Below are 19,365 nucleotides of genomic sequence, written 5' to 3' on the forward strand. Positions count from 1 at the left end.
CATATTCAATTAACTTTTCACCTATAAGAAAGGCAATTTAGATTCTGTTATTTCTATGTAAAAGCACAGTGACAGGAGGGTCACTTAAAAAGATACTGCTTGGTTTTTTAATTCAATAAGTGCAGCACTATTTGTCTTTTGAAAGAAAGTGTGATTTATGAGAATTAAAATACTGTTCTGATTTAAGATGCACAATGCAAAATTGCTCACAGTAAATTTTCTTACACTAAATTCATTTAAAATAGAGGGAAAATGTACTTTAAATAGAATGACCCTCTGCACTAGCTTCAAAGCCCATTCTCCTTCTACTGTATTAATAAAAAATCATAATAAAAATACATAAGAAACAAGTTGGTACGTCAGCTAAGTACTATACACGAACTATCAAATTAATCCTCACAAAAATCTAGAAAAGGTGTATTGTGATCATCAATGTGTAGCATGGACTTTGAAGTTGAAAAGTACACGTTTTCAATTTTGGTTTCCTAATTAATAGCTATGTGACCATGGACCATTCAAATGTTCACCTTTTGTTTCCTCATCTGCTGAAATTAAGATACCAATACTTATCTACAAGGCTAATAAAATGAATGCTTAGCATAGATTATGAGTTAAATAAATATATTCTACCTTTAGAAAATTTCAGTATTTAATCTTTGAAATGATAGTTTGGGGAATAAAATTAGAAATCTCTGTTGTACCCATTTCTTTTTATAAAAATCTCTGACTGAAAATTAGAGAATTAGCCCACCACTATAGAGTCTTTCTGTATTTGTCATTGACTGTGAACTTTCTGTCATTTACCAAGATATTCAACCCCTTTAACAATAGAAGATAGTTGCTAATCAATTTAGCACAAATATTCTTCTTTTATGTTCAACCTTATTTGTAAAAGTTAAAAAGGATGTAGAAACTGAGTAAGTGTATAGATGAAAAAAAGCTGGCCATAAGTAGATTGTTATTGTAGTTGCTGTGGAAATGGGTACACGATAGTTCATTATCCTCTTGCACATTTTCATCTATTCTTGTAGATATTTAAAATTTTACAACAAAATATTTCAAAATCTTGATTTCATAGTTTATAATGTAATTGGTAATGCTGAGCCTTTTACACTGAGGTCTTCCAGGACAAGCATAACTGACCTTGAAGATATACCTATTTGCAAACTAAATAGGCATTGCTTTGTTGTCATTAATGTGACAACTGACTGAATAATCCTGAAAATGGGGCGTATGTCTAATTTCATTACAAATATGTTTGAAGAGAAAAAAAAAAAAAAAGAGGATCTGTCCTAATCTTTAATCAGGGATTACTGAATTAGTATAAGTAGGCTTTTCCTTTATCTCATTTATCAGATACCATCTTTAATGAGTGTGCTTTGTCTCACACCCCTGTGAAATAGATCTCTGACTTTTTGAATAGCATCTGCATATGTAAGCTTTAACTTAGAGGAGGGTCTCAGATTTCAATGCCCTAATGCAGCGGTTAGCAACCTGTGGGTCATGACGCCTTTGGTGGTCGAATGACCCTTTCACAGGGATCGCCTAAGACCATCCTGCATATCAGATATTTACATTACGATTCATAACAGTAGCAAAATTACAGTTATGAAGTAGCAACGAAAATAATTTTATGGTTGGGGTCACAACATGAGGAACTGTATTTAAATGGCCAGAAGGTTGAGAACCACTGCTAATGTGTCTGGCTGGCTTTCCGGACCTTGGACCTTGGCCTAGAAGAGTGGGTTTTTCCTCCTGCCAGTTGAGCACTCAAAGCACTTGTGTTGCATATGCTACTGCAGCTTCCATGATGGAGAAGACTGCACTCTCCTGGGGCAACATTAAACAATGATCAGAAGCCTCTGCACCATAGAGCAGTACAGGAAGCAGAGCTGCACAAATGAAAGAGTAATCACTATAGAACTCTTGTAACTGGATTAGATGTATGGTGAATATGTTCATTCTTACATCTTAGACTATGAAAAGAAGAAGTCACTCTAGTTTGCTTTTATGAATCACTAGCTGAATATTTTAATATGTACTATTGATTTCATAGAGAGGAAGGGAGAGGGAGCGATAGAGACATCCATGAGAGAACATCAATCAGCTATCTCCTGCATGTCCTCCATCCAGGATCAGGCCCACAACCTGGCCATGTGCTCTGAGGAGGGATCAGACCTCAACCTCCTGGTGCATGGGGAGATGCTTAACCAACTGAGCAAGGCTGGCCAGGCATTAGATGAATATTTTAATATTGCCTACACATGTGACGTTTAAGATGATACAACATTGAGCAAACTAGAAGATAATTTTCTTTACAATTTTATAATACAACATCTATATATTGCATTCTGTGTTCACCACCTCAAATCTCCTTCTAGAAGAGAAAATTTAGTAAATTATCATTTTCTTTAGATAATGTGAATTACTCTGATTTTCCTGGATAATAGGAAATACTGCTTAAGTTCTAAATACTGCTTTGGTGTATAGAAAAAAAAAAAAAAACAGCATAGGACATTAGATGCCCATTTGTTTAAAGAATCGTCAATCATAAATATACTACTACAGAAAATGTGTTCTGATGTATTATGGATAATTCAATAAGCTAATTTTTCAGTCTATTTCCCACATCAAAAGTAACTGGTTTGTGAGGTTTTCTTTTGAGACCAATTTGAAGAATGAGATGATGGTGTAAAACTATTAATGCACATTATTGTTTATTTTTATTTTGGAGTAGTAGTTTTGTTCAAATTCACACTGCATGTACTATGGATGTTCGTATGTTGTGTCTCAGTGTGTAAAATAGTTATTTAATAACTTTCTATAATTTTGTTAAAAATATGCAACAGCTGTTAATAATCACTTGAAGGGTATTTATGAATTTATGGTATAGCAAAAGTACTGATTAGAAAAAGAGATTTCTATATGAAAACAAGCTTTGACACAAATAAGTTAATAGTTTATGAAGTTAGAGGCAATCATTAAAATGGAGCACTTCACATTTAAACTACTCAAACTAATTGTCATGAAATTTGTGTTTTAGAATGTTTCACTTCTGATATTATTTTGTGTTGTCTAGTTTTTTAAATTCTGAAGAGGATTCTAAAATTACCTTTTTTCTACAAATCCCAAATTCCACTTAGTGGGCTTAAAGTAAAACACACTTTATCCTGTTATCCCTGTTTAGCTTAATGGTCTTTGTGACACATGATCAGCGTAGCCTCGGGAAGACTGAGCTGTTGCTGCCGCCGCCTCTGAAATTCAATAAATAAAAAGCTGGCCTGTGGTCTGTGAGACTGTAGGTCTGGCACCTTTGGAATCATTCCATTCCGTTAAATACTCCATTTATTTGTTGCTTGCCTTTGATCATTAAGTCAGAAAATGTCCCTTTTCATAGCAATATACAGGTGGAGCAAAAGTGGGTTTACAATTGTTCGTATAAAAATAATGCAATAATTAATAAATATTAATACAAGAATAAACTTTGTGTTTCACATACTCATAATTGTAAACCTCTTTTGCCACATCTGAGGATGTTTACTGATTCTAGAGAGAGAGGAAGGGAGAGAGAGAAACATGCCGGCCGGGGTTCTAACCACAACTTAGGTATGAGCCTTGACAGTGAGCTGAACCCACCACCTTTTTGGTGTACGCGACAATGTTCCAACCAACTGAGCGACCCAGCCAGGGCATCAGGGAGAAGTCTTATTCATAGATGTAAACTTGTAACAGACATTATAGGTTGGCAGTGAGATTTCTTGTGGTAGTTACCTGCTCCAACAACTTTGTCAATGGATATGTTGGTGGCGTCCAATTCCTTAGCAAACTCATGAACTGCTTGAGTAGGGTCTTCGTATGTATGTGGATCAACGTAAGTTCTGAGACCTGGAAGTTTTACTGTTTAAGGGAAAGATGAAGAAATATTATTGTAGCTAGGTTTAAAAAACCTTGTTGAACAAATTTTATAACATTATTGGTTAAAAACAATCCCCATTATGATAAAATGCACCAAACCTCTAGTTTATTCTGAGATATCACAGAAATCAGCAGAGAGGTTGGACTAAGTACTGACAATTTAATAAAAAATATTCCCCATAATGAAACGTAAAGAGGAACCACAATGAGCTTCCTCTGTAAAAACACTAGAAGAAAAAACGACATTGAAGGAGGGGGATCTTAAGGAGAAAATGGTTCAAAATTGTGTAGGTCCAGTAATTTCATAGTAGCATTAGTGAGCAAACACCATCACCCTATAACACCTTTATGATTCTACAAACAGTAACCAAGTATCTATTACAATGACACATCTGACAATAAATAAAAGTGTATAAATATTTTCATAAGGTTGGATAAGTGCTGTAATACAGATAAATTAATTGAAGGATATAAAATGGTATGTCTTCTCTCAGATACTATTCTGCTTTTATTAAAATATGTTCACAATCAAAATCCCCCAAAACAACTCTAGGTCTACTTTAAGCTGTGAATTTATGTATATACTAGAAGCCCGTTGCAAGAAGATTCGTGGAAGAATGGGCCTTCCTCCTTCCCCTGGCTGCAGCTACTGCCAGAGCTGGAGTGGCTGGGGTGGTGTGGCATTGCCATGGCGATGATGCAAGTGTCCCGCCCCGCCCCCAGCTGCTCAGCGCCTGCATATGCAAATTAACCTGCCATCTTTGTTGGGTTAATTTGCATATTCACTCCTGATTGGCTCGTGGGTATTGTGAAGGTATGGTCATTTTGCATATTTCTCTTTTATTAGTGTAAATAATGTGGATATTACATGTATATAGTAATATAGCATCAACTAAGTGAAATCTTATTGTATCGCTTTTCAACATAAAGGCAAGGTAAGTATTTATATATAGGCTTAATAATGGTGCTAAGGAGTTAAATTCCAAACATAAATCATATTAGAGCTTATTGACTATAAACCCCCTTTATAATTTATTTTATTATTCTAAATGTAAAATTTTTCATGATATTCTGCAATTGAAATAGCAAAGACAGAATAAATAAAAATAGTCATTTTGGATTTGATTTAATATTAATTATATTTCTATCATTTGGAAAAATTGCTCATATTAAAAACAATTTGGAATGTTCAGTAAACTTTTTAATGAAAGAAAACTAAGTTTTTAAAAAAGTAAGCTTAAGAGCTATTAAAGTACATAAACATGCTCTAACATTAAAGAAAATTGTAATTTAACTCCTATAGTATATGAATTCACATTACTGGTTTTTCTTTTAATTTTAATAACATTGGTATTCTCATTGATCACACTAGAATATCAAATGATTGTTTTATCCTAAAATAACAAAGAACATAAGACTTTATCTTTTCAAAATCATTTTGTAATGAAAGACTGTTTTTGGCAAAATTGCAACTGAACATTCTGTGATAGTCAAAAATGTCTTTGCGTCAGTATGTATTTTGTACAAAAGAGGTGTGGGAACTGATGACGGCAACCATTCTGAGAAACGTCAGCACAGTGGACTTTAGACCAGTGAGTCCAGGACTGCAGTTTGGCTACAAAAAGATCAGTTTGTGGACCTACAGTACAACTTCAGGAATTCCGTGGTTACACCATATACTTTTTGCTTCTGCAAAGCTTCCATAGAGGTTTAAGTAAAAAATTATAGACATAAAATTTATTTCCAAAAATGGTGACCAGAAGAAATGGGAGGTAAAAGTCTATTTTCCTCACTACTTCTTCAGATGATTGTGAGATAGCAATATAGAAATGGGAGAGGGAGGGAGCAAATGGAAGACCTAGGAGAAGGAAGCTCTTGAAAACTTGTTACTCAAATGCCTATCTCCAGTGCCTGTTATGTAGTTAGTGCCCCTAAATGTCATCATTAGTATTTTCACAATTATTACTATCACTGAGGTTTCCTGGATACAGAATTTGGGCTCAGAAATGCCCATGTCTTTTGAGCTCATAGATCAGTTTTCATACTTTGCCATTATTATAAACATTATTGCTTCCTATAAAAACGGACAGCAGAGTCACTCTTTTAATGGTCTACTATAATTTATTACTACGCTAAAACTACTCCTAGCATTATCTGTACTAAAACACTTTATCCTTAAAACAAGAAAACATATTAAGGAAACCTATAATATCATGAGAAGAAAAGCTTAGGAGTAAGGAAAACAATAAAAGTAACCATAGACACTCTAAGAGATGTTAGGAAATACAGCCTTGTGTCAGAATTTATTTAAGTCAATTAGGTTACATTTTAATAAAGACTCACATCAAATGGAGGCTATGATTTATGATCAATCAGTTTTGCTTTTTCTCTAGTAATAATAATAGCAAGATAAGAAAATAGTAACATCAGAAGAAAACCTAGCTTTTTTTCCAAGAAAAAAAATTTAAAATAAGGTAAAAAAAAATGTATTCTGGTAAACGACTACAAATATCTTACCTGTTTTAACTTAAGGACATAAACTTGTGAGAGATTTACTGACCTCAGAATTTAAAAAGAAGATTATGAAATGAATGATCAGACACAGTGTCTCAAATATTATGACAGTGGATTTAAAAAGCCTTGAAATCGTGCTTTAGAGTGGCCCCTCAATACCAAATAATCTGAAAATTAAATAGTCATTCCCAAATAAAACCAACTGATTCATTCTGATGAATTAAAATGAAGTATATGGCTTTTCTATCCACATGACATTTGGGGAAACAATATAAATATGAGCGTGCGCGCGCACACACACACACACACATCCTCAAGTAAAATGACTTGCTCACTGTGGTAGTGTTGGCTGCTGATTTTTAACTGCTGACCCCAGAGATTCCAGGAATCAGGTGAGTCAAGATACAAGGCACATAATCCCCCCACACCAATAATTAAGGGCAACATACAGAGTAACTGGGCTGTGTCAAGCAAACCAGATAATAAACACATGCACACGTGTTAAGCTGCACTACTTTACAGCTCGTTCTGTGCAAACACAATAATTTACATTTCCATTTTACCAGCATGAGTTGCCCTAAGGATAGCAAAAACGTAGAAAGACTCAGTCAGAGAGGGCAATGGGACAGGATCTTAGGAGGTGAAACACATTACTTTCCTTTTGAAGCTATATTATGGGATTTGTAACAAGGCTGGGGGGAATAGTTCATAGCTCCAGCTTTTTAAGGTAATACCAATAAATGGTCTGAAATAAACCAGCTGTAGTATTAAGACGCAGAAAGTTTACGGCATGCATATAAGTTACTTTGTGCCCTTGCAGCTAGGATAAAATGCATTTCTTTTTTGTTTGTCTATCAGAAAGATGTTGTGCATTTGAAGAAAATTAAAGTTTCAACAAACTTTACCATAAAAACCAGCAGCTAAAACAGATTGGAGCGATAAAAGAGCCTACTTACAATTGGCTCACAGGAATATATCAATGCTCTAAATTCATGAGATTTATAATTCCCATATAAAGAACAAAATCAGTATGGTTTTGTTCTAAAAACAATATTTACATTGATTGTCCAACTCAAATTAAGAGCAACTTAATCCAAAGGAATGTAACTGTTGTGAGTAACTTAAGCATGGCAATTTTCAGTGTTTTGAGAGACCAGGAAGAAAAAGCTAGACAAGTATCCTGTAATTTGTTCATGTACACTTTGAGGACTTTTGAGTTTGTAACCTAACTAATCTGAAATGATGAAATGTTGATATTAGAAAGGTAGTAGTTGGTGGGTTCTTTTTGTGAATTATTTTATAATGACAGCAATGAGGACAAAACAAACAATGCTCTCTATAAACTCTGGTGCTGTGTCAATATCACATCAATTTACATTTGGATTTTTTTTTTCTTCAAGATACTCTATGCCTCTTGCATGTTAGCAACAGGTAATCAAGTTTTTATTGAGTTACAACTAAAACTATAATTTTTAGATGCAAAGCTAATGACTGATAATAAAGTATCACACTGACTTAAAAATAATTTGGCAAGGCTATAGTGAATGCCAAAGAAAGGAATGTTTACAAAACTACACTAGTTATATCGAGATTATTTGAAACACATGAGCATGAGTATTGTCTCCATACTAATTCCCATGAGAATTAAGGCCACTGATTAGTAATTTCCACATTAAACTGAGCCATAGTCTGGAAAAGCAAAGAACTTGGGGTGATTCGTTTCACCAGAAAAAAATATAAATGAAGTCTGTTTATTAGAAATAAACACTTTGTTTTCTAAAAGAGTATTTCTCTTAGAAAATATTTTTTCAAATACTAAATTGGTTGGTATTAAAATATGGGGGGAAAGGGCTGGCTTTCCTACTGATTGGATATCATGTAACTCCAAAGTAAACAGTTTATTCTCCTGGTTGGTTGACAAAATGGAGTGAGGCATTTTACATAAACAGAGGTTGTTTCTATTTACCTGGCAGTTAGGACGGAAAAAAGTATCCTATTTACATTTTAGCAAAGGACTAGTAATAAGGAATTTGAAGATACGCTTTGCCTTTCAGCTACGCAAAGCTGACGACAGTTCTGACTCCCCTCATGTGCACTATTTGAATATAAACCACCGGGTACCCTTCACTTTAGCTTAAATCTGCTTAAATGTGGCCATGCAAGAATTACTTGATGCAGAGGCATGCATTTTCTTCTCTGTTTAAAATAATTTTAATTTGCTCATCCCCCCCCCCCCCCCTCAACAACAAGAAAATACTACTTTTGAATTATCTTTGTCAGGAGAAAGTTACCCAATTATAAATGAACCACTGCCAAAACCGAAATGGTAAAACCAAAACACCACTACAGTTTAAAACTTACAATGTCCATTTCCAAAATGAAGTCTTTTTTCATCTGTACCATGTTTTGACTTGTTATAGCCACAGAACCTAGAGAGAAATTGAGGGAAGAGAACACAGGAAGAAAATATACTTAAACAATTATCTATGCTCAGAATGTACAAAGCAGAAAATATAAAGTGTTTTTCTTAAACAATTAAATGCTTTAGTGAAAGTTTAATGACTTTGTATTTCCTAAATCCTTTATAGAAAGCCCCTTGCCCAGGGGACCCTGGAAGCTGCCTAATGAGGAGATACAGAGAGCTGCTTCCCACTGTGCAGACCCCTTCAGTTGAATTTTTATAATGGCCTCAGAAGGTGTTTATAGCATTTTTTTTTTTAAATCACTGCTGCTAGAATGAATGAAGGGTAAAGTCTCCATTGTTAGTGATTAATGCTGTTCTGGGTGAGAAAGTGTCAGGGAAATCTGGGGTGTATTTTAACAGTGAGGAGGGAAAGTAAAACCTAGGAATGTGGTCAAAAGAGAGAAGAGACTGGGTGTGTATTGGAGAGTGAGGCCGGAAGTTAATGCAAAAAAGAAAACCCAAACTAAAGATGAGGAAACAGAAGGGAGAGGGGGATAAAAAGAAAGATCTAGAACACAAATGGAGACATTCTGATTTGTTAACATACATTACTGAGCACACTTCAGATTTTAGCAGCAATTGGGGGGAGCAAGCAAAGCAACAATAAAAGTAAGTTATAAAACAGACTGTGAACTCACCTTCCAATCAAAACGTAGGTGACGACTGTGAGGAGAATAATTGCTACCGCCGCTGAAATGGCAATCATGACTACTTGGCTATTTTCACCAGAGATAGAGAAAGCTGTGAGATTGAAGAGAAAACAAATTAAAAGACCAGGCATTAACACATCATAACCAAAATCTACATGGAAAATCTGATAAAGTCAGCCATATTTATTCTGCTTCCACCTGAAATATGGCTACTGTCTGGTATAATATAGAAGTAATTCTTCAGTGAGAATGAAAAAACAGACATTTACTACAATTTTGTGTGAAAATTTTAATTAATAAGATTAAATATTCTGTTTCAATGGCATTAATCAAATACTACTTGAGTCTACTGTGTGAAATGTGCTGGACTGCCTTTCTCTATCCTCAATGGCAAGAAATTCAATGGATACACCGGATAAATATCTTATGCTCAGCAGAGGAACAACATAGAGAACAGCCATGATTTCTCAGAACGAATTATAAAAGCTTCCTAATTAAGCTAGTTTAGTCTCCAATACCTACATTTATTTGAAAGGCGATATAACAGCTGTCTTATGGGCCTCAACATATGCCACCAATGCATTGTCCCTTTCCCTGTATTCTCTACCTTTGCAAATGGCCCATCATTCATCTACTCACAAAGTGTTGGCAAAAGTCACCCAGGAGCAAATTCTGGCCAGCCATCAGTTTTGGTATAACTCAGGAGCTTAGAATGGTTTTACATTTTGTAAAGGTTGCAAGAAGTCAAAAACAGATGATTTTGTGATTTGAACATTTTATAAAATTTAAATGTTGGTGACCATAAATAAAATTGTTTCGGAGACATTCATTCATTTGTGTATTGTCTATGGCTGCTTTTATCCTACATAATAAAATTCTAATATGCAAATCTACCAAATGGCAGAATGGCCAGTAGCTATGCAGTGCAGTGACCACCAGGGGGCAGATGCTCAATGCAGGAGCTGCCCTCTGTTGGTCAGTGCGCTCCCACAGGAAGCCAGGCTCACTGCTGGCAAGCTCAGCGTCAGTGGTGGGAGCCTCTCCCACCTCCGCTAAGGCAGGCGGTAAGGAGCGAGGGGTCCCTGAGTGGGAGAGCCCCGAACTGTGAGATGGATGTCTGACTGCCGGCTTAGACCGGATCCCCGGGACTCTAGTACTATAATAAATAGCCTAGTAGAGTAAGAACAACAGAGACTATATATATACAAAGCCTAAAATATTTACTATCTAAGCCTTCACAGGAAGTTTACTGACCCTTGACTAGACAAATGCTTTCTAGCTTTAATGTTCAAACAAGCCACTCGAGTATCTTTCGGAAAATGCAGTTTCCATTTCAGACTGGGGTGGGGTCTGAGACTGCATTTCTTAAGAGCTCCCAGTGATGCTGACACAGGTGATGCAGACCACGCTTGGTGGCAAAGGTGTGGACCATAAGTATGAAGTCACCTTGCCCACTCCCTCTCCGGATGTTCTGTGTCCGATTCAGCACAAAGCCCTTTAAGATATCTTGGTTTTTGTCTTTCTCTTCTGGATCACAACTGGAAAGTCCTAATTAGTTTCTACTTGCATGTCTTTCTCTTTACCTGGTGACCAGAGTACTCTTTCTAAACCATGCATTTGATTATGTCATTATAATGCATAACATTTCTGCAGGGCTTTCGACTTTCAGGATAAAATGCAAATTCTGTGGCAGAAGATGTAAAGCTCATTAAATCTGTCCCCTGTCTCAATCCTCAGCTTCATCTGCTAACAAAATCCATAAATGTCCTTTTCTAGACTTTTGAAAATACACACAGTTCCTGGAACAACCTTTTTCAGTTGCTCATACTTTAACCTACATTTCTTTTGTAGTAAATGCTGACTGTACAAATGAATGAATGAATGATGTATGAAAGAAGAGTTTAGAAGAGTAAATTTGGTTATCTGAATGCCATCACCTCTCCGAAAGCAAGCCAATATCTTATGCTCAGCCTGATCGAAATCTACATTTAGAAGGTTTCTCTAAAATAATGCAGTTATAGGACTGGTGAAATGATGCAAATAAAGAAACATGGCTGATGGCCTGGTAGAAGTTTTGCAAGCATTTGAAAAAGGAGCTCTGAGTCTGTAGGATGGCATGCACACTCCTAATATAAACTGTTGCCGCCCTTTATTCTTTCCTACCAGCGGACTATTGTTTATACCACTGTGGCAGTCCTGCAAGTGCTTGCTTGGATCTCCCTGATGCCAAGCCTCAGTGGGCAGACGGCCTCCAGCTGCTGCACCTCCGGCAGCCCCTGCAGCCACATGCACAGCTCAGGCCATGCTTCCCAGTGATTACACCTGACAAGGGGCTGGAGCCAGCCCAGGTCTGCCCAGTGCAGCACTCTTCTTCACTCTGGAGCGACCCATCAGATTGGCGAATCCCTCGGAACTGCCTTGCTGTCTGAGACTCCTCTTCCTCACCCTTCTCTTTCCCTCAGTTCTTCACAGATGGCTGAGCTACATGAGGCACTGCTTGCCCACTTCTGCTCCAGATTTTTTATCCGTTATCTGAGTTTCCCCATAAAAAGCTCTCATACTTCTATTTTAACATCTGCTTCCTAAACACTTGGACTGATGTATCCTACTCATTATCTATAGATTTGTGAATAATTTGTAAAATAACTTAGCAATTCAATAATGCTCTATAAACATATGCAATTAACTCTACCTCATGCTTTTTATTTTGTACACTGTTATAACTTACAGAGAGCAGCAAGTTCTGAATTATTTGGTAAATTTTAGTCAGTTTTAAAAATAAAGGTTGCAAAACTGGAAGGGGAAAAATGATAGAAGAAAGAAGTTGCTGTTGTTCTGTCCAAGACAGGATTAAACTAGGACTTCTCTACCATTTCCACCAGCTCTCAAAATCTATGAACCCCTGAGACATATAAAATCAGATCATTGTTTGTTACTGAAATGAGCAAACATTTGAATGCATAAAGTGATTAAATTTGTGTTATTGAGTTGTTTAATAATTTTACGTGGCATACTGTTAAGACTAATATTACATGTCTTAGATATTCAATTTAAATATGTTTTCTCACAAGCAAACTTCTCTCCTTGCTTCAAGTAGCATTGTGTTGATTTCTCTCCCTGAAATCGAGTGGCTGTGAGCTCACTCTCCTGACCCAGAACACCTGAATTTGTACTTAATTGCTATGTGACATAATGTGATCTTGTGAGGATTAAACGAGTGCTAAAGTAAAACACTTATGTAGAACGGTCCCAAGCACATGGCAAGTGCTTAGTAAATGTTACATATTTTTAGTATTGCATTTCCCCAGTGAAAGCTGGGCAAAAGTACTCTCTTCTACAAAATGACATATGAATGTCTAATGTTGGTATATAAGAATTCTCTATATAATGATCCCCCTCTACCTTTGTCAGTCTGCCTTAATGATAAGGTCCCAGGGATTAAAGCTGCTGCAGGTCAATGTATTAAAAATACCAAAAAGGAGGTGGGCAGTACTCAGGAGCACTAATTAAATTCTCCCCAGGGCGCATCTCGGATAGTAATGTTCATGGAATCCTCCAATTCCAAAACTCAGTTTTATTCCACATATTTTTGCTTTTAAAATTCCTTGGATGCTCAAATTATGCACTGCTATTTAAACACAACACACACAAATACTCACACACACACACACACACACACACCACCTACTATACCAGGAACATTTGTAAGTACTTTACAAATAATGATTAATTCAATCACCATAGACGCCTTACTGAGGATACAGGTTCTGCCCACCGAGGGTTTTCAGACAGGTGGACTGTCTGTTTTCCCAAACATGTTGGCACTTCCTGCTTTTGTGGATGTTGCCTTTATCTAGGAAAGTCCATTGACTCTGATACTTCCTATGCTTTCGGTGTCTTAGTTTAACATCCTTGTCTTAGTATGTAAATTAGCAGGGCTGACTCAGTAGAAGTTCACAGTCTGGAGGTTGTAGTGTCATTGACCGCACTTATTAGCCATGCAACCTCAGAAAAACATAAATTTTCTGTATAGACAGTGCATAAAAAGAAATAATAGTATTTGAATAGCTTGCAGAACAAGTTCAAATGAAATGTTTATTGAAATACTATATTATACTGTCATATACATGTATGCGTTCTCGAATCAGACCCATCCCTAAGAGCAGTGTGACTTTGGGAAGCTTACTTAACTTCTCTATGTCTCAGTTTCCTCATCTGTTAGAGGAGGGTGATAAGTGTAAAGCACTGATATATAAAAAGTAAAACATTTTTAAGCACCTAGAAAAACATATGCTTCACTGTGCATCCATGTCTTTATTATAAATCAAGTTCAGAAAATGTTATCTGAATTCCAGCTCAAAATATATTATACTCAACTAAGAAAGATTTCTGTGCTATGAATGAGAACTCATATAATTTTTAAAAATAAAAACAAGCCCTAGGTGGTTGACTTGGTGGATAGAGTGTCGGCCTGAGGACTAAAAGGTCCCAGGTTCAATTCCAGTCAAGGGCACATGCCCGGATTGCAGGCAGCCGATCAATGATTATCTCTCATCATTGATGTTTCTATCTCTCTCTCCCCTTCCCTTCCTCTCTGAAATCAATATATATATATATATATATATATATATATATATATATATATATATATTTTTTTTTTTATTTCTTTCAGAGAGGAAGGGAGAGGGATAGAGAGTTAGAAACATCAACTTTGAGAGAAACATCGATCGGCTGCCTCCTGCACGCCCCCTACTGTGGATGTGCCCAAAACCAAGGTACATGCCCTTGACCAGAAGCAAACCTGGGACCCTCCAGTCTGCAGGCCTAACCGGTCTATCCACTGAGCCAAACCGGTTAGGGCAATAAAAATATATTTTAAAAATAAAAATAAATAAAAACCAGAGCAAACAGCAAGATGTTAAAAAAGTCTAAACCCGGTCTTTATATATCTATTAAATATCAATATATAACAAAGAAGAGTCTTAAATCTTTAGAGTATTTTGTGAATATGTAGTTTTGATTTGTGGTTGGAATCCGTCTATGTAAGGACTAACTTAAATTATGTGTGCATTTTTGACTGCACAGGTGGTCGGCGCCCCTAACCCCCAAGCTGTTCAAAGGTCAACTGTATATCATTTTTATTTTAAAAAATGGAGTGAGAATTGATTTTATCCTTTTCCCCTTAAAGCAATGGGCACTTTTTTCTCATCTATATTTAAAGTCTGGAAGAATCCTATGGTGAAGCAGTAAGAATAAATTTCTATATTTTTTTTAAAAAAAATCAAACTGTGCAACTCAGCTTTTTAAAAAATAACTGGAGAAGGAGATGTTAAAAAGATTGCATTTTTCATTTTATTCTCTTTTTATCTGCTCTCTCTCTCTCAAGCAATGTAAGTACTGCAAATATAAAGTTTCTTTCTCAAAAATCCTAAGAATCTGCAGTTTTAAAATGGAATATTCCTTAAGTCTCAGACACTGAAGCCTCATGAGAAGTTCATATATAACGCAACCACAGCGATGTCTGTGGTAAATATGTAATTACATTAGAATTTTAGAAATTGTTATTGTTTTGACAAATTTACTTATCATATAGGGTTAGTGCTAATGAAGAACATATAAGATTAGATTGATATTGCAAAATAATGCATCAACATAAAGTTTTATCTAATGGCAATCTGACATTCCTGCCTTCAATATGCCTAATTTATACCACAGGATATAAAAAACATTTGCTTTTGTTATTTCTGTGATTTGGGATCTTTCTTGGTGAATCAAATATAGCTAGCTTTTGTTGTTAATTCTAATAACCATGTCAAATATTGATAAAAGGCAATCTATAATCATTTCAAAGCAAGAAACTAGCTTTGCACCTCTTAAAATTATGAAAGGATATAGAATTTCTAATGCTAAATTGAATGATATTTTCAATTCCTAAAATATGTAATTTGTTTTAAACATTGTTCACTTGCACTCCCATAGTATTTTACAGCATTTTGTGTCAAGTATCCTCAGCGAGTGGTTTCTCTGTGCACATCTCATCTCAGGAGGATTAGGGGAGGGCCTGAGTACAGATTTGTGTGTTCCAGGATGGCAGCTCTCCTCCAAATAGAATCGTCAGGTTTCAGCTGTGAGCCAATGACTTCTAAAAACACTAGAATCTCAATACTTCGCAGAATGTACAGCTTGTTATTATAAGCCGCATTCCTAATTGTCTGACAAAAAGTGTGCCATAAAACATTTAGTCTAGCACATTAACTTAAACAGTGTTTATATATATATATATATATTTTGTTAATCATGAATGTTTATATTAGGTATAAAATTTGAGCATAAAATTTTTAGCATACCAATAACAATGTGATTTTATGTCAGAAACAAAATAATTATATATAGAAAATATAGGTGCCAGGGGAAAATGACAAATTAGAACAGTCAAAAGGGATTACTTGGCTTCCTTTCAGTAGAGAACTGGGAATTATTACATCCTTCCTGGATAAGCTGTTTCTAAAAGGTGTTCACCTTTGATTCTGGGCTATTTTACAGCTGTGAATTTAAGTTGAAGAGAACTTATAGTGATGCATATGATTTTTTCATCACAGTTACAGTGACACTTATTCAATAGAGATGTAACTGATATGTGCTGTGGATGTGATAATTACATTTATTTTCCTATAGAATATTCACAAGTTTGGGATTTATCAAGTTTAAGTATTGCTGATTACTTATACACAGATACAACTATGTTTGTATGAATGCGTACATGAATCTGTCCTTTAAATTTCCCTTTGAACCAATTTTAACCTCTTATTAGTAACATTAAGTCAAATAAAATTTTAGCTTGTGTTCATTTTATATTAGCACCACAGCCATGATTTTATCTTTTATAAATATATATTTAACAGAAAACTCTTCTAACATGAAGCAAATGCATTTAAATAAAATGAAATATTATTAGGATAATGTTTATAAATTTTAGATCGGTTTTAGCCAAATTTGGGGTCAAACAGATGGGACTGTTCAAATTGTCATAAATCAGATTTAAAAAAATCCTTACTCTCCAAGTAACACAAGGATTAAAACAAAATTAAGAACCTCATGGATCAGAAAGTTTTGTCAACCAATCACTGAACCTGGAATATCTGTATTAATGGGTATTGGAAGTGTGTTACCATACTACTTAATGTCCCTAAGAACAATTTATGACTAATAGGAAACCAGAAGCATTCCAGGCATTGTAATATGTTTTATTTGTAAAAGAAGAAACCACAGATGTGCATACAAACACAAATGCCCAGACCCAATGCTATGCAAATTGTTAAATGTCCCAAGCAGTATACTTTCAGTGTATCACACTTAGTTAAAATGTAGGGAGAGTGAGAGCGAAATATCGGACACCTTTGGAACATCTCCCCTGCCCCCAATTACAGTACATTGAAGTAATACATACAGTCTGGACTCGTTTCAAACTCAAACTTGCGACTGTTGGTCCCATATCCAGCTGCTGTCCGGGCTCGGATTTGGAATACGTAAGTAGTGTCAGGCTTGAGGCTATTGATGGTAACATTTGTGCCTCTTGCCTTCAGAATGGTGTAACTTGTCTCTTGTTCCTGCTTTGAGGTAAGAAAGATCAAGTTAAAATCAAACCTTCACAATGTATTAAGTGGTGAAAAGTAAACCACTCGAAACTATTTTAAAATGTAGCATGGGAGATATAAAAGAGAGATGATAATCATTTCACTCCCTGAGGGCATTTTTTAGAAAAAAACATTAGTTTCCTAATTTGGATATAATAATTTGTGTCCTGCACATAAAGAAGGGAAGTTAGTTTTCATTCTTGCCAATGAGTGAATCTCTGAGCAAAAATCTGTTCTCTTCAAACATAAGGCTGTCCCACTGATTCTCAGATAGGAAATTTTATCAATTGTAAACTATTAAACTTAAAAAGATCAAAGTTCTATGTATAGTACTACACATTATCAGCATCAATTGAGTTGTGTTGTATTTGCATTGTATTGAAGCCACAGTGATTTAATAGAAACACAAATCCTCAGGTTGAAGTCTAGAAATATTTTCCCAAAGAATCTCATCTAGGAGAATCAATGCATTGTACATGAACAGGTCCACCTTACACATCCATAGTAAAGTCCTTTTGTGTCAAGCTTTGTTTAAAAAATGAATTTACACAGAATCTCATTTGTTCTCTAACATATATTAATATCTCCTGAGCACTTTATGGAGAGCCGGTTTTTGAGCATGATGGGCTGTTCCTGTATCTGGGGTGGGGTCTGGAGTGGGGGAGACGAAATGATACTTCTCCTCAATCAACACTGGATGGAACATTGCAGAAATAAGGTTGTATATAGGTTACATGTACTTTTAGTTAAAGATGCTGGTTATGGCCAACACCGGTTTGGCTCAGTGGATAGAGCGTCGGCCTGCGGACTGAAAGATCCCAGGTTCGATTCCGGTCAAGGGCATGTACCTGGGTTGCGGGCACATCCCCAGTGGGAGATGTGCAGGAGGCAGCTGATCGATGTTTCTAACTCTCTATCTCTCTCCCTTCCTCTCTGTGAAAAATCAATAAAATATATTTTAAAAAAAGATGCTGGTTATGATAGACATGGAGTTGATTATTTAATAATGAAGAGAGATAAATATATTCATTTTATAAAAATTATTTCATTTTTTATAAAAATTTTCACTAGCCCTCATAGAGTGAAATATTACAATATTTCTAAGTGTCATATATATGGAAGTTATTTTTAAATTGACGTATGTATGATATAAATACTTACATATGTATTTACTAATATTACATAAGTGTACCAATTTTAGGAATGCATAGGGAATAGCAAAATAGATTCAGACTTTATTTTTCCTGCACTGGTTAATATTGCTTAAAAATAACCTTGTGTTATGCTTTGTTGGTAGAGAATAAAATAAGTTCAGAAATTTTTTTGTATTTGCAAAAGATATGAATTTAGATTCATTATTTTTTCAAACAGCCCCATATATCTAAAAGGTGGGTGCTTTGTAGTTCTGCTACCGGGTCTGAACTGAGGCACATCATTACTTTTCTTTTTATTTTGTTGCATCAGCTATAATATGGATTCTTATGTTTTCACAGGCTTTGTCACACTTTTAAAGATAGAAGATCATGATCAGATGACTATTTAACAGTTCCCTACAGGATCATAGAAAACTAGGAGATAACTTATTTATACTATGATTTGACCCAGTGAAGTTCATTAGGTCTCTATTCCTTTTAATGAAATGAGACATACCTTCTCTGTGTGTGGTGTGAGTGGTGGGGAGAAGGGGGTAAGAAAAGAATGGCATGATACTTGTGAAATAGGTTAACTTCAATAAAGAAAATACCTACATTTGCAAAAAAAAATTCATACATTATACCTTTTGTACAATTGATCATACTTAATAATCCATTGTCATGTGGAAGCAGGGAGGCAACAGGGAAAAACATACTAATGAGGAGTCATGGCTGCCAGGATTCAAAACAGAGACCTACTGTTCATTAGCAGTGAGGGTGTGAGAAATGCAAATAACTTCTCTGACTCCAAGTTTTCTTTTATTTGTAAAAAAAAGCCTGCTTTCTCACTTTCACAGGGTTATCAGACAGCTCCAAATTAAACAATGCATGCAAACATTTTCTATAAATATCAACTACTCTATAATATACACTCTAAAATGCGTTGTAAACTGCAACAAATACACAAAAATGTTGTGTCCATAGTAGTAGCTACAAAACCACCCAGTTCTGATGATGAGGTTTGAATACATCTTGCTTCCAAGTCTCACAATCAT

General features: G+C 35.5%; 1 protein-coding gene across 1 annotated transcript in view; it reads right to left on the bottom strand.

Moving 5' to 3' along the window:
* EPHA3 (EPH receptor A3) overlaps nt 1–19,365 on the bottom strand; it is a gene marked incomplete at both ends in the record, with an annotated part of 366,360 nt that overhangs the window by 65,174 nt on the left and 281,821 nt on the right. Inside the window, 4 exons of the mRNA XM_081088476.1 lie at nt 3,772–3,897; nt 8,791–8,858; nt 9,532–9,634; nt 16,991–17,153. Of these exons, the coding sequence (XP_080944602.1) occupies nt 3,772–3,897; nt 8,791–8,858; nt 9,532–9,634; nt 16,991–17,153 (460 nt within the window). The remainder of the gene's footprint in view (nt 1–3,771; nt 3,898–8,790; nt 8,859–9,531; nt 9,635–16,990; nt 17,154–19,365) is intronic.

The sequence above is a fragment of the Myotis nattereri genome (assembly GCF_964212035.1).
Source record: "Myotis nattereri genome assembly, chromosome: 3".
Classification (NCBI taxonomy): domain Eukaryota; kingdom Metazoa; phylum Chordata; class Mammalia; order Chiroptera; family Vespertilionidae; genus Myotis; species Myotis nattereri.